Genomic DNA, 13,224 nt, shown 5'->3' with positions numbered 1-13,224 from the left:
TCCACTCGTTTTCAGCCACTGAAATATGTGCTGGAAGTAAGTTCTGCATTGTAAATTATAACATAATCAATATGAATAATGTTGGATTGAACACTTACCTTGTATAGACTATTCTGGCATCACCGTAAAACAAATACTGATCAAAACAAACAAACATGTGTTGAAAATTGCATATATTCAAGCGTTTCTGAAATGTTTCCTAAAGGAAAATATCAGGGACGCAAACCAAAACAAAATAATTCTCTGAAGATATGCAAAAAGCGAACCAAACAACTCGAAAATTTCTGACACTTGCATCGATAGCTATCAATCGCTCGGTGCTATCGAATTGCTCTATTTCTATAATAGTAAAATAGAGCTAACGAGCAAAATTCTTATCGCCTCGATTTCTATAACAGGGCCCGATGTCTCAGAATTTACTCGACTGATTTGGCTGATTTTTTTGTCAGCTTGTAAAAATAAATTATCTAAAGCATTACATAGCCGTTTCCTGATGATTTTTTAAATTTATTTATGGGCACCGATTTTTCATGAAAAATAACTCTTTTATAACAGAAATGGTCGCCATTTGGCACCACCAGTACCATTGTCGCAAGCCGCGCCGGTTGCATCAACGCCGTCCATGCTCACAACTCCGGCTGAACATTCAACACCATTGAAGAACTTGCCATCCACGCCAACTTCACCAAGCTTAGTCTGGGTTACACCAGAATCAACAACAGATAGTCGTCAGCCTTCTTCCACCATGCCTACATCCAAATCTGTAGTTCCTTTGTCCCCTGCAACGACTGCTCTATCATCCAGACCTACTGAAGTGGAAACAGCTGTACAGGTACCTCGTCGCTCTTCACGTCTGCGAAGACCGCCGATAAAGTTTGACCCGTACCAGCTGTATTAAGAGGGGAGATGTTGGGAACATGGACATCCCTAACAACCGGTATCAACATCAACACTGCTGAGCTCACTGGTGGCAGCTAAGCTGTCACCCGGAGATGCGCGCAACAGCATAATAAAAAGGGTGCAAGTCCGTCATCGTTCAATGTAGATAGTATGTTTTTAGTCCGTTCAGTAATATAGTTTTAATTTGTTATGTTTACGTTCGTGCGTGTTTTATTTGTACATCATGTACACGGCCACCCCGAAACCGCGAACGTAAAATTTAGCTCTCTCAGTGTTTGTGCGTCCAGTAACTGAAATAGAACAAAAAGAGAAAGCAATATAAAAAAAGTTCAATATTCTTCCCTTCACCTTCCATCATGCATTGGATGTGATTGGATGTGATTATGGATGTGAATTTTCATTTCACCCCCCCAGTGCAATTATTTCAATAATTTAAATTTACCACTTACGAAAGAATTTACTTTTCCGTACATATCTAATATCGCATCTCTGCCAACTCACAAACCGAAATGTAGGGCCCTTTTATAGAAATCGAGGCGATAAGAATTTTGCTCGTTAGCTCTATTTTACTATTATAGAAATCGAGCAATTCGATAGCACCGAGCGATTGATAGCTATCGATGTAAGTGTCAGGAATTTTCGAGTTGTTTGGTTCGCTTTTTGCATATCTTCAGAGAATTATTTTGTTTTGGTTTGCTTCCCTGATACTTTCCTTTGGGAAACATTTCAGAAACGCTTAAATATATGCAATTTTTAACACATGTTCGTTTATTTTGATCAGTATTTGTTTTACGGTGCTGCCAGAATAGTCTATACAAGGTAAGTGTTCAATCCATCATTGGGCCCTTTTATAGAAATCGAATCGAGGATTCGATACAATCACTATCACTATCACACCGAGTAAAATCTGGAATTATAGAAATCGAGGAAAACTGTTCGATTCGTTAGCAAGCTCGAATGTCAGCGGTTGTGATGAAATATTTTGAAACAAGCTTGAAATGTTTCACGAAGCACTATAGAAAGGATGCCAAATCTTTTTTTGAGGCATCTGCTATGAAAATGTATGTCCAAAAGTGTTAATATGGTTATGTTTTGGAGAAAACTGATATTCCCTCAACGAATGAAGCTTAATAGGCGTAATGCATGCATGGATGTGTAATAAAAACGATATCATGGAACAATTTGCTTTACAAAAATATAATTATTAGAAAATGAATCTTTTCATTTATTCTCACAACTGCAATTTATGGAATTCCGTAAGGAGTCACACATAAATTCCACTTTTTTAAGGAAAACATTTTTTCTATGTAATTCTCTTTTAGCGTCGATTTCTTGTTGTAGCGGCGTCAATAGCATTATTGTATTGGGCCACCACCTTTGGCCCTGAATTCTCGCTTGTTGTGTGCTAGTGTTTATTTACTTTTCACCTCATGTCAATCCAAATCTGTAATTTAAAAAAATCATTATTGTTTTGCAAGACATTTCTGCTTTAGCATATGGTATAGAAAGTTTGGTATAGTATAGCAATAAAAAAGAAAATTGCTGACAAAAGTAACACGTACTAACATACGCTAGCAGGAATAAAACATTTTTAGGTAGGAAATTCGTTTGATAGTAATTCAAATAATATGATAAAATTTACTTATGAAGTTGTATGTATCGTAGAAGAAACACTTACTTTCTGGCATTCTGAACCAAGACGCATTGATGGTCTCAGCGCATTAAGCTCCTCACTGAATTCCTCCCACGTTTCCTTAACCAGGATTTTATTTGAACTGCCTCCACAAATACCTCGAGCAATGTTTACATTCGCTTCCATTGGTTCAACGAGTCGTTCAAACATTTGTCTGTCCACTCGTTTTCAGCCACTGAAATATGTGCTGGAAGTAAGTTCTGCATTGTAAATTATAACATAATCAATATGAATAATGTTGGATTGAACACTTACCTTGTATAGACTATTCTGGCATCACCGTAAAACAAATACTGATCAAAACAAACAAACATGTGTTGAAAATTGCATATATTCAAGCGTTTCTGAAATGTTTCCTAAAGGAAAATATCAGGGACGCAAACCAAAACAAAATAATTCTCTGAAGATATGCAAAAAGCGAACCAAACAACTCGAAAATTTCTGACACTTGCATCGATAGCTATCAATCGCTCGGTGCTATCGAATTGCTCTATTTCTATAATAGTAAAATAGAGCTAACGAGCAAAATTCTTATCGCCTCGATTTCTATAACAGGGCCCGATGTCTCAGAATTTACTCGACTGATTTGGCTGATTTTTTTGTCAGCTTGTAAAAATAAATTATCTAAAGCATTACATAGCCGTTTCCTGATGATTTTTTAAATTTATTTATGGGCACCGATTTTTCATGAAAAATAACTCTTTTATAACAGAAATGGTCGCCATTTGGCATTTTTAGGATTTTCAAAACCCACTTTGTGACGCTTTAGGTATTGTCCTAAAGTTTTAAAACATTTATTGGAACTCATTTTGCGACACACACAGGGGCGCCCAGGTTTGCGTAGCGAAAAATTAAAAGCGTATTGGTGTAATGTGATGTGATGTTGTTTCAATTTTGCGAATAATCAAAGAGATGTTATTGGTTTCATGTGCGGACAGAAGCAGCTACTCATGATGGTTGTTTTTTACTCAATTGAGAGATGAAATGTAATACGGGAAAAAATGCAATTGAAATTCTTGGATTTTGACGCCCCAAAGGGTTAGCGCCCCCGGTAAATGTCGGGTTTGCCGCCCACACACTACGCTACAGGTATTGAGTAAGGATTTCTCTGGCTAATAACAACAACCTCGGTAGATAAATAGTATTAAAGTTATAATTTTCCAGCATTACGATCGATAGCAGATATGTAGCTATGCTATTATGCTACCTTCCGCGCGATATTCGATTCACGATCAACGAAAAAGGAATGCAGTTGGAGTCACTTACAATATTATCCCCTAGAGAACCGGACCAGAACAGCCCAGAACTTAGTCCTCCCCAGCGGGCACAGCATCCTCCAGTCGTCGGATGAATTTTACCCGTATCTCCGTGTTGGCATCTCCCTTGAGTTGATCCTGGGCGAACCAGCACTGTACCTCCAGTTGGACCATCTCCAACGCGCCCCTTATGCAGCCACATATGATCGAGCTGTACCGCAGCTGCTGGTAGTCCGCCGGTAGCTCCACAAATTCCGTCAACGGGTTGCTGTCGAATACGAGTGAGAATTCGTCTCCCGAGGCGGCCCAGTTCGAAATCGTCGGCTGCACGTTCAGATACATCCGGAAGGCCAGCTGTATCTTGTCGGCGGTTTCGCGCATGTCCAGACAGCGTGGTGAGTTGGTCCGCGAGAGGAAGTCCTCGATCAGACGCATGCCCATATTGTAACCGATGCGTTCCAGCTGCTTGTTGACGTCTTCGATGTTTTCGAAGTCACGCAGCATCTGCGACACCAGGGCGCCATACGTGAGCGTGAAAAGCTCGGAGTTCTGCGGAGGGTTACAAGGAACAAACAACATTTTTTTTAGTAAAGGGTGGAATGATCAAAATGTTCTCAATCTGAGTTTGGCGCGTTTCTTTTAAGGGTGCATTTGAAAAACCTGAGTACCCATTATTTTGAAGGTGTTAAATTGGTGTCCAAGCCAAAAGAGCCATGCTTTCTGCATGCGAAATTGGTAAAATCAGACTTCAAGCAACTTTCGGGACAGGAGATTCACAAGGCGACGGGTCAGTATTTTGAGCCTATTCACTAAACATCACTATAAGCCAAACCAATGTTGTCAACATAAAACAAGAGAAGCGCTATCGCGCTCTTCGTATTTCTGGAATAAAACAATTTCCAGAAATACGAATTTTTTTGTATATTTTTATTAGAAAGCCCTTCCAATTTAACAAAGTTTGATTTTTATATTTTAAATTCTACATGCAAACTGTCTTCAGAAGACTTTCGTTCCACGAAGTTGATTAAACTAACTGGAGCTACAACATTGTCGAACTATAATTATCTCCATCTATAGAGATAAGGAAGTTAGATTTTTTACTTCACCTAAAGTGATGGTCCCCCTAATTTTTTTTTGATTTTTTTCCCAGATTCTCCACTAAATTTCCTGTCATCGAACGTAGGATTTTTTCGAAATATTGAAATGGCACCATTTTTTGTAAAAAAAATGTGTTTTTGCCTCATAAATCGAGACAAAAACATTCAGCAAAAATTTATTTTTCAAAGTATCAAAAAAAATCCTACGGACTATGATAGGAAATTTAGTGGGGAATCTGGAAAAAAATTCATTACAATCGGATGGACCGCTCCGACACATTTATTTCTTTCATTTTACATCGTACCTTCAATCTGCGATCACAAAACCATAAAACTGTCCTACAACGCTTAAAATGTGATTGTCGCTTTTTTGTTGCCAAATTGGACTTGCGGACTTCTCTAGCTGCTTTTGACATCCGCCCCTCCGCTCGTTCGATTCGTTCCTTATCCGATTTTCCGCAGAAATTATTGCACTCCGGTCCAATTTCAAGATTATGTTCTTTCTAGATCTTCAAAACACATAGTAAACCATCATTGAAGTAATAGGTTCCTACCGTTTTGAATCATATTTCGGACGCTTAAGGCATTTGATGCAGAAAATTGATCTAAACTTTTTGCAAAAGTCTTATTTGGTTGATATTTTTATTAAATTACTTCAATAAGCTTTTAAGCTTTCTACTTTAGTACCTATTTGATTGAAAACATTAGAAATTACCGAATAATAATGTTTTTCAATTGAAGCGAATAAGAATCAAATTTCTGACACTATCTATGGAAAAAAACTAATTCCGTACAGAGTGAATTCGAATTTCGGACACTCTGTTTGCATAACGGTTTCTTGTGGTTTAAAACTCAATGTATATTTCTGTACAATTACTGAAGCAAGAAAATTATCAAACATGCGAAAACAACAATGACTGAGTCCTTCCATGCATGCACAAATGTATTCAAAACTTTCTATAACCATTGATGGCTTATAGAATTTAAAATTTTTGTTTTTTAAATAATTTTCATCACCCCTTCCCCAATTTTTTTCCCCTAAATTTTCCCTCTCTTAATTCATAAATCGTGCATTTGCAGCTTTTTTTGCTTTTTTCAGTTCTTCAAGTTTTTTCCTGTATTATAGTGACTTACAACACTTTTTGGCTGGTTCATAGTTATTACTTCCATTTTTGGAAGAATGTCAGAAGTGAGAATTGAACTCGTGATCTTTAGCGTGAGAAGTATGGGTGTTACCACTACGTCAGATCGCCTCCTCAAGTTTTTCTTTTTGATTCATCTGTTCTTCCTGCTTCCTCAACTTAGCTAATGTTTGGATTTCTTCTTCTTTCTACTTCAACTTAGTTTTTCTTTTCCTTCCCTCAAGTTTTTGGCGCTTCGTCATCTCAATCAACATTTTCGCAGTTTCTGCTTTTTTATGCAACATATTCCATGACTCGCTTGTGGCCACTGCAGAAGTAACGTGAGGCTTTCTTCTACCTTGAGCTGATGAGTTGCCAGGACACACAGCAACATATGGAGGGTTCAACGTTTCTTCTGTTAAAAGTTCATCCAATTGCACATTGTCCGCTAACTATTCAACTTCCCTCATATCTATCTACTGGTCTGTAGTTGAAAATCATGTGTATTATTTATACAAGATTTCAATTATTTTGGTGAGTTACATGAATCTACGCTTTGCATCCATAATAAGCCTAAAAATTCAAATTAGTAGCACCAATTTCAATCGTCCGAAATATGAATCGTAGGGAAGAAGTTCGATTCAAACTTCGGACATTTTATATTGTAATTCTTTTAAGAAAAAATACATTATACTTGATTATATTTCATAGTCAACTGTAAAACACCTACCAAGCAATAAAAGAAAACTGATGACGATGGTGAGAACTGTTCGAACACGAGAGAAATTTAAATATTAATGAACGGTTAAATTCTACATGCTCACGCTAAGCGAAGATCAAATACAAACGAAAATGAGTTCTACTGTTAGATTCTATCCTACTACACTCTGTCCAACTTCTATGAGACCACCCTGATTCTATTTCGTTGCAACACAAACAGTTAGAATTTCAACAAGATACATTCATACATAATAGACTGCTTAGAATAAAATTATTATCAATGAAAAATTCAAAACGATAGGCTGATTTACTTGTCAACAATTGGTAACTTTGTCATTTCGACTAATAACCTTGAAAATTCGTGTTGGAATACTATTTACCAAATTCTGCTGAACGGATTTCTCGATATTTTTCCATTTTTCAGAAATAGCGACCTTGAGTCCTTCAATCGTGGTATACCGTTTTCCCTCAGTGTAGATTCTGCGTACAAGGATCCCCCCTAAGATTTTCAACAGGATTAAAGTCTGGAGAGCGAGCCGGCCAGTCCAAAAATTAGGTTTTTGATCCTTAATCCATTGCTTAGTTTACTTGCTGGTATGAATAGAAGCATTGTTTTGCTGGAATGTGAATTATTTGTGACGATATCCACGCAAAACCGGTAGGATAGAGGATTCCAGAACATGTACGTAATCCTTGAATGATGTGAAAGCTATCTTGGGCTTTTCTGTTGCACAGAATCACGCCTAAACCATGCACGAGCCTCCACCAAAATTCCTGGTTGAAAAATACTGTTCCTTCTTCCGTAAATCACACTAGTACCCGTTAAAACCATCAGGACCATCCAAATTGAACTTGTTTTCGTCAGTGAAGGTAACCTATACATTAAAGAACTTTTCGTTATGGTGTATAGCAAAATGTATTCTTTTGGAAACATTTTTTGTCACAACATACCATGTCCCACTGTCGGTTCATGTGAGCTTTGGCAAAACTCAGACGTCTTCCGAGGTGAGATGGTGTAACATAAGGACTTTTAACCTTTTTTTAACTCTTTATGTGAGGATTTTTTACCAAAATTTGATGAATTGTGACCCGAGCAGTTAAGTAGTTGAAATAGTGGGCCCTATTCCAGAAAACGAGACGAGCAGACGAGCGCATCGGTATTCTTCTGCTCCGCCTTTATCTTCAAAAATTGTTCCACGGCTAAACTAGTATTGCATAAGCAACGTATGTATGTTTTCAACTGCAACCTTTTAATTCAGTTCAGTAATTGCTAGATTTTATATATATATATATATATATATATATATATATATATATATATATATATATATATATATATATATATATATATATATATATATATATATAGATTTAAAACTTTTCTTGATAAATCGTTGACTAGGTGAACAAACATTGCCCCCAATAAATCCATAATAACAAAACTTCTGAGTGATGAACACATATGCTCAAGGAAAAATATCAATGGAACCAAAAGATATATGAAACTTACCCCTTTTTGTGATATTTTAGCACTGAGAAAAGAGTATCGATTGATCAATTTTAAAACTGTTTGTTGTTTTTCTCAAAACAAAAACATGTCTTCTCATCTGACATCACTGATCATACCGAGAAAAACTGACTGAAGTCTCTCCAGTCTACCAAATAAAACATTTCAATGAAACTCGTGTACTGGAATGGGATATTTTGCTCATCTCGACAGTGACTGAAACCGAGACGAGACGAGACGAATTGCTCGTCTCGTTTTCTGGAATAGGGCCCATTGCTTTATTTGCACATGCGATTGTGAGGTATTCTAACCTGTTCTAGCTATTTCCCGCTTATCCCGGTCAGAGAGCTTCGATTTACGTGGAGTTCTCTTCTTCTTAACGTATCCTTGAGGATTCGCCAAATAATTGAGCACAACTTAATTGGATCGTTCAATCCGACGAGAAATTTCTCTGATACCAACATTTTCTTGGTGGAATGCATCGATTTGTCACTCTTCTCTCTCCGTGAGGGCTTTTCCCTTCGGCATTTTCCAGATTTAATTGATTAAAACAACTAAAACAACGGAAAATGTAACTGGTCTTATACAAACTTGACAGTTGAAAATACGAAAACATTCGTTTACGCTCAGCGCTTGCACACACACACACACACACATATGAAAATCATGCAGTGTATAGGGCTCTTGCTACACATACATGCAGAGCTTGTGTTGGGCACTCATCGCTTTGTTTACATTCGTAGTTTCTATGCAGCAGAAGCGGATTACTAATCAATCGGCGTTCTTGTAGATGATTTAAACATAGTTGCGGTCTTTCTACTAGCGCGAAATTTTTCATAGAACTAACATGAACTTTGTGAAACACTTAGGCAAGCTATTTCATGAACAACAGTTTGTAAGAGGCATATTATTTAATTTACTAGCACCTATTTCGCGATATTCATTGAGCAACTTTCCCACTAGATTTGGATCGAAAAATTGGCAGAAAAGGATTATCTACATTTTCGCACCTAGATCAGAGTCACAGAGGCTCGAGTTCATGTTCGAATGCTTCCTTGTATTTTCTATGATTTGGCTAATCGATGGATTTTCTCCGTTTCCGATCAATTTTCTCATAAACATATTTGACTTCTCCGCAAAGCGTTCATGTACCCGGAAATTATTTAAACAAAACTCAATCTTGTCGATCCATATAAATCCTATGCAGCGATCACGTTTGCCTGCCCAACAGACTACTAATACATATGCACGCTGCAAGTGCCCTATGGTAGTCACCAAAACCTACACACTAGAATATAAATTGAAGCATTGTTTGTTCACAATGACACAAAGCAGCAAGATCATCACCTAGTCTTATAGAAGTTGGACAAAGTGTATGTATTCAAATGTAGTTCTCATATAAAATGATAGTGAAACCAAGGGGTTGCTCTAAAGAATTAATTGTGATATTGATTTTATAGTTATATCATCAGGGCATTAAGCATTCGAAGATATTATTACAAAGTGTCCGAAATATGAAGCTGTCCAAAATATGACCCAGAACGGTATATTTGCTGCAATTTCCAGAATTTTCTTCCACAAGCGTGTGAAGCCTCCCAAGCATTGTTCTAGTAAGTCATCACGACTTAGCTCCTCGTATATTGAACGAATCGCCAGAAGAATGTCCATTCCCGTTGCGTTGCGTGCATTCTTCACGTGCTCCTTACGCAAAGACTTAGATCTACTAATTGGCTTGTAACTTCGGAACGGAGCATCGAACAAACCTGGGGCGAAAACTACAGTAAAGTAGACTACCCCTTATTCTGTATTTCGAACGACTTGATAAAACTCCATTCTGTATTCCGTTCCAGTTGTTTTTGTATTTCGTTCGATCTGCTTCTCTTCGAACATTAAATGGGCAAAACGTTCGAAATAAAAGATGCGAAATAATAACTCGAACGAAATAACGGTTGCGAACGAAATGGAAATCCGTCGGAATACGGAATAGGGCTGGACATCTTGGTGAACACTTGAAGCCAGAAATATTTTTTTTATTTTTTCAAGTTTCTATTTCCCCTTAACACGTTGAACCGCGTGTCGGTTTCTAGGGAATATTTTTTCTGTATTATATATTTTCGGAAGAATGTCGGGAGTTCGAATTGAACTCCGTTAGAAAAACATTCATTAAGAAAGTTGATTGATAAAAGTTACAAAATTAGGAAAAAAACAAAACAAAAAAATTGTTTTCAGATGTTTTACAATATGTGAATGTTTTTTATACAATCAGCCCTAGTCTGTATTCCGACGGATTTCCATTTCGTTCGAAACCGTTATTTCGTTCGAGTTATATTTTCGCATTCCCTATTTCGAACGTTTTGTCCATTTAATGTTCGAACGAGAAATAGATCGAACGGAATGCGAAAACAATTCGAACGAAACACAGAATGGAATTTTATCAAGTCGTTCGAAATATTTCGAATCGATTGAAATACAGAATAGGGGTGAATATATTTGCTAGCGGAAACCGACACTGATATTGTGCAAATGCTCTTGATGCGTGCTGAATGCAAAGCGTAGCAAGAACATTTTGGAGCTCATTATGTCAATATTGTCAACGAAACCATCTGCTTTAAGCCATTCCACGCTGGGATAAAGTAGAATTCCAAATTCCTCAATATTACGTTTATTACATCATTCTCGTTCTTGCGTTTAAAAACGTAATACAAATAGTCTGACAAGCTCATCTTAACATTACTCCGGATCTTCACTCTTCATACAGGAATGAAATCTTCCTCCATCTCCGCGCACACGGTTCATCGCGTGTCGGTGTCGCGATTCGTGCAGATATTTTGGTCGTTCTTTGGGAATTTTTCCCTGAGCCTCCAGTTTCGCCCTTGCCTGGCGCCGCTTCAGTATACGCTTGTACTGTTTCGCATTCACGTACAGTGGTTCCTCCTCGGATTCCACCGATGCCATCGTCGTTTGAATCGTTTCGATGTTTGAACTTCCCGCGATCACCGTTTGAGCGTTCGTTTCGGCGGCGGCGGCGGTGCTGGTGGTGGTGTTAGCACCACCCTGGCCGGTATTTGCACCCGTTCCCTGAACGGTGGAGGCAAAAATAGTTGGACTGTTCATTGTCGCTATGCCACTTTGGTCGGGAGTGGCTGCTGATAGCATCACTACCGGGGCTCCCCCGGTAGTATTTCCAGCGGTGCTGATTGTCTGGTTCGGGATTTGAACTAGATTCCCTTTTAAGTTTACGTTCTGGATAGAATCAGCTTGGAGCTGCACTGGCTGATATAGAAACGTCTGGCCCCCATCCAGCGTGAATTGCAGCACTTGGGGTTGTGTTGTCTGCTGAACCGTTGTCGGCACAACCAAACCTTGCCCGGGCATAGATGATAGCGGAACAACCTGGACCTGTTGACCGGCGGCATTTGCGTTATTCAGCTGCTGTTGTAAACTTTGCAATAGTAGTTGCTGATTGTTTGGGTCATGAAGGGCTTGATTCAGCTGCAGCACTTGAATTGGGGTGCCTGTGACCATCTGATCGGTACCATTTTCCATCTTGATGATAATGCTTTCTTTGTTATCTGCTCCTTCCGGCTGAATTTGCATTTTGTTACTGATTCCACTTCTCTTCCACTTTTCACTCGAATAAAACACCAAATTTTTACACTTTTCTCTCAAAAGAAGCACTAAAAATACAAGAGACAGGTGAAGAAAAGTGCGCTTTAAAATTGAGACGACCGAGTTTATTCTTGAGTGATCAAAATTATCGGGGGCGTTCCGGGGTTACTTTTGTGTACGGAAGTGCTGTTTTCTTGCCGGTTTTTGACAGTAATTGCTAGTCCAACTAATCATGGAGGAAGTGTCTGTTACTCACCACTTTCTTAGTATCCAGGCGGGTGTTTTGGCGAGACATTTTTGTAATCAACGAATACACTCCGTCCTTTTCATCGCTCGATTCGATTTTCCAGTAATGACGCGACGAGAGACAGATGCCAGCACACGCTTAATTGTTTCTATACATATTGTGTAGAAAGTATAACAATACACGATGATGTTTGATGATGATTATTTATAGCGAATTCGTTTTTGTTCAGTTTCAACCCCAGTGCCGCACTAACTGCTGTCAAAACGTTTTTTTATTCACTCAGTTGCGCACTCAGTGTCGCACTAGTTCGCCCCGAAAGCTGCTAGTTTCGCACTGAGATGCTTCACGGGTTGGCGCTCGGGTTCACCAATACAACTATACTGAACTGTCAAGTTCCGAGTATTGTTTTGGAAAATCTAGAAATGAAGACTATGAAAATGGGAAAGCTACTGCTCTTGCTTTTGTATTATTGGAATCGTAATCCAATTCGGATTCTGATTTTGAAGAGTATAGTCGTGTAGACGGCATTAAGCTCCGTGTGCTTTCATTGGGAGGCGAAAATTATTATGGATATTCAGGAGGAATAAACATGCTCTCAAAATCAAAATTATGAATGAAAATTTACTTTAACGTATCGAATATTTATTTTATGTGATGAAATAAGAGGGTTTTTTTCCGATATCGCAGAAACATTGAACGAAAACTGTGTCTAACGATGATTTTATATTATAATAGTAATTATTTGTGGAACAAACAGGAAATGCATCGACAAATGGTTAAGTGAGTGTCAGGACTACATGTGTTAGGTAATCAAACAATATGAAGTAAAAAATGTCATTCAAACTTTTATATTTTTACACTGCACTTGGCCCTTCTTATCTGATAGAGAATAATTTACCTCCCAAGCACTAATATCGCCACCAGACGTCGACACTGTACATTTGTCGTCGCAAATATAAACAAATCAGACTATATAACGCACACCAACAAACCACCGCATTCGTGAAACTGAAAACGTTTTTTTATTACAGAGTTAGTGTGGCACTGATTCAGTTTTAAAAACGAATTCGCTAT

The 13,224-nt window shown here is 38.1% G+C and overlaps 1 protein-coding gene across 3 annotated transcripts; it reads right to left on the bottom strand.

Annotated features, from left to right (window-relative positions):
- Positions 1-1,049: 1,049 nt before the first annotated feature.
- LOC129771335 (trafficking protein particle complex subunit 3-like) lies at positions 1,050-12,426 on the bottom strand. 3 transcript variants are annotated; one of them, XM_055774876.1, is made up of 3 exons: positions 12,160-12,387; positions 3,860-4,398; positions 1,050-1,190 (listed from the first exon to the last, which is right to left on the bottom strand). In XM_055774876.1, the coding sequence occupies exons 1-2, from the start codon at positions 12,196-12,198 to the stop codon at positions 3,901-3,903; spliced, it is 537 nt and encodes a 178-aa protein (XP_055630851.1). In that variant the 5' UTR covers positions 12,199-12,387; the 3' UTR covers positions 1,050-1,190; positions 3,860-3,900. The 3 variants fall into 3 exon arrangements, with proteins under 3 accessions (XP_055630851.1, XP_055630850.1, XP_055630849.1); XM_055774875.1 differs by lacking the exon at positions 1,050-1,190 and having other exon boundaries at positions 3,729-4,398; positions 12,160-12,385; XM_055774874.1 differs by lacking the exons at positions 1,050-1,190; positions 3,860-4,398 and adding an exon at positions 10,941-11,971 and having other exon boundaries at positions 12,160-12,426.
- Between the last annotated feature and the right edge of the window lie 798 nt (positions 12,427-13,224).

Source organism: Toxorhynchites rutilus, chromosome 2 (assembly GCF_029784135.1).
Source record: "Toxorhynchites rutilus septentrionalis strain SRP chromosome 2, ASM2978413v1, whole genome shotgun sequence".
In the NCBI taxonomy this organism is placed as follows: domain Eukaryota; kingdom Metazoa; phylum Arthropoda; class Insecta; order Diptera; family Culicidae; genus Toxorhynchites; species Toxorhynchites rutilus.
This window is presented reverse-complemented; position numbering and strand designations above follow the sequence as displayed.

Coding starts and splice junctions, on each gene's coding strand:
- LOC129771335 (XM_055774874.1), bottom strand. CDS start 11,891: ATGCAAATTCAGCCGGAAGGAGCAGATAACAAAGAAAGCATTATCATC.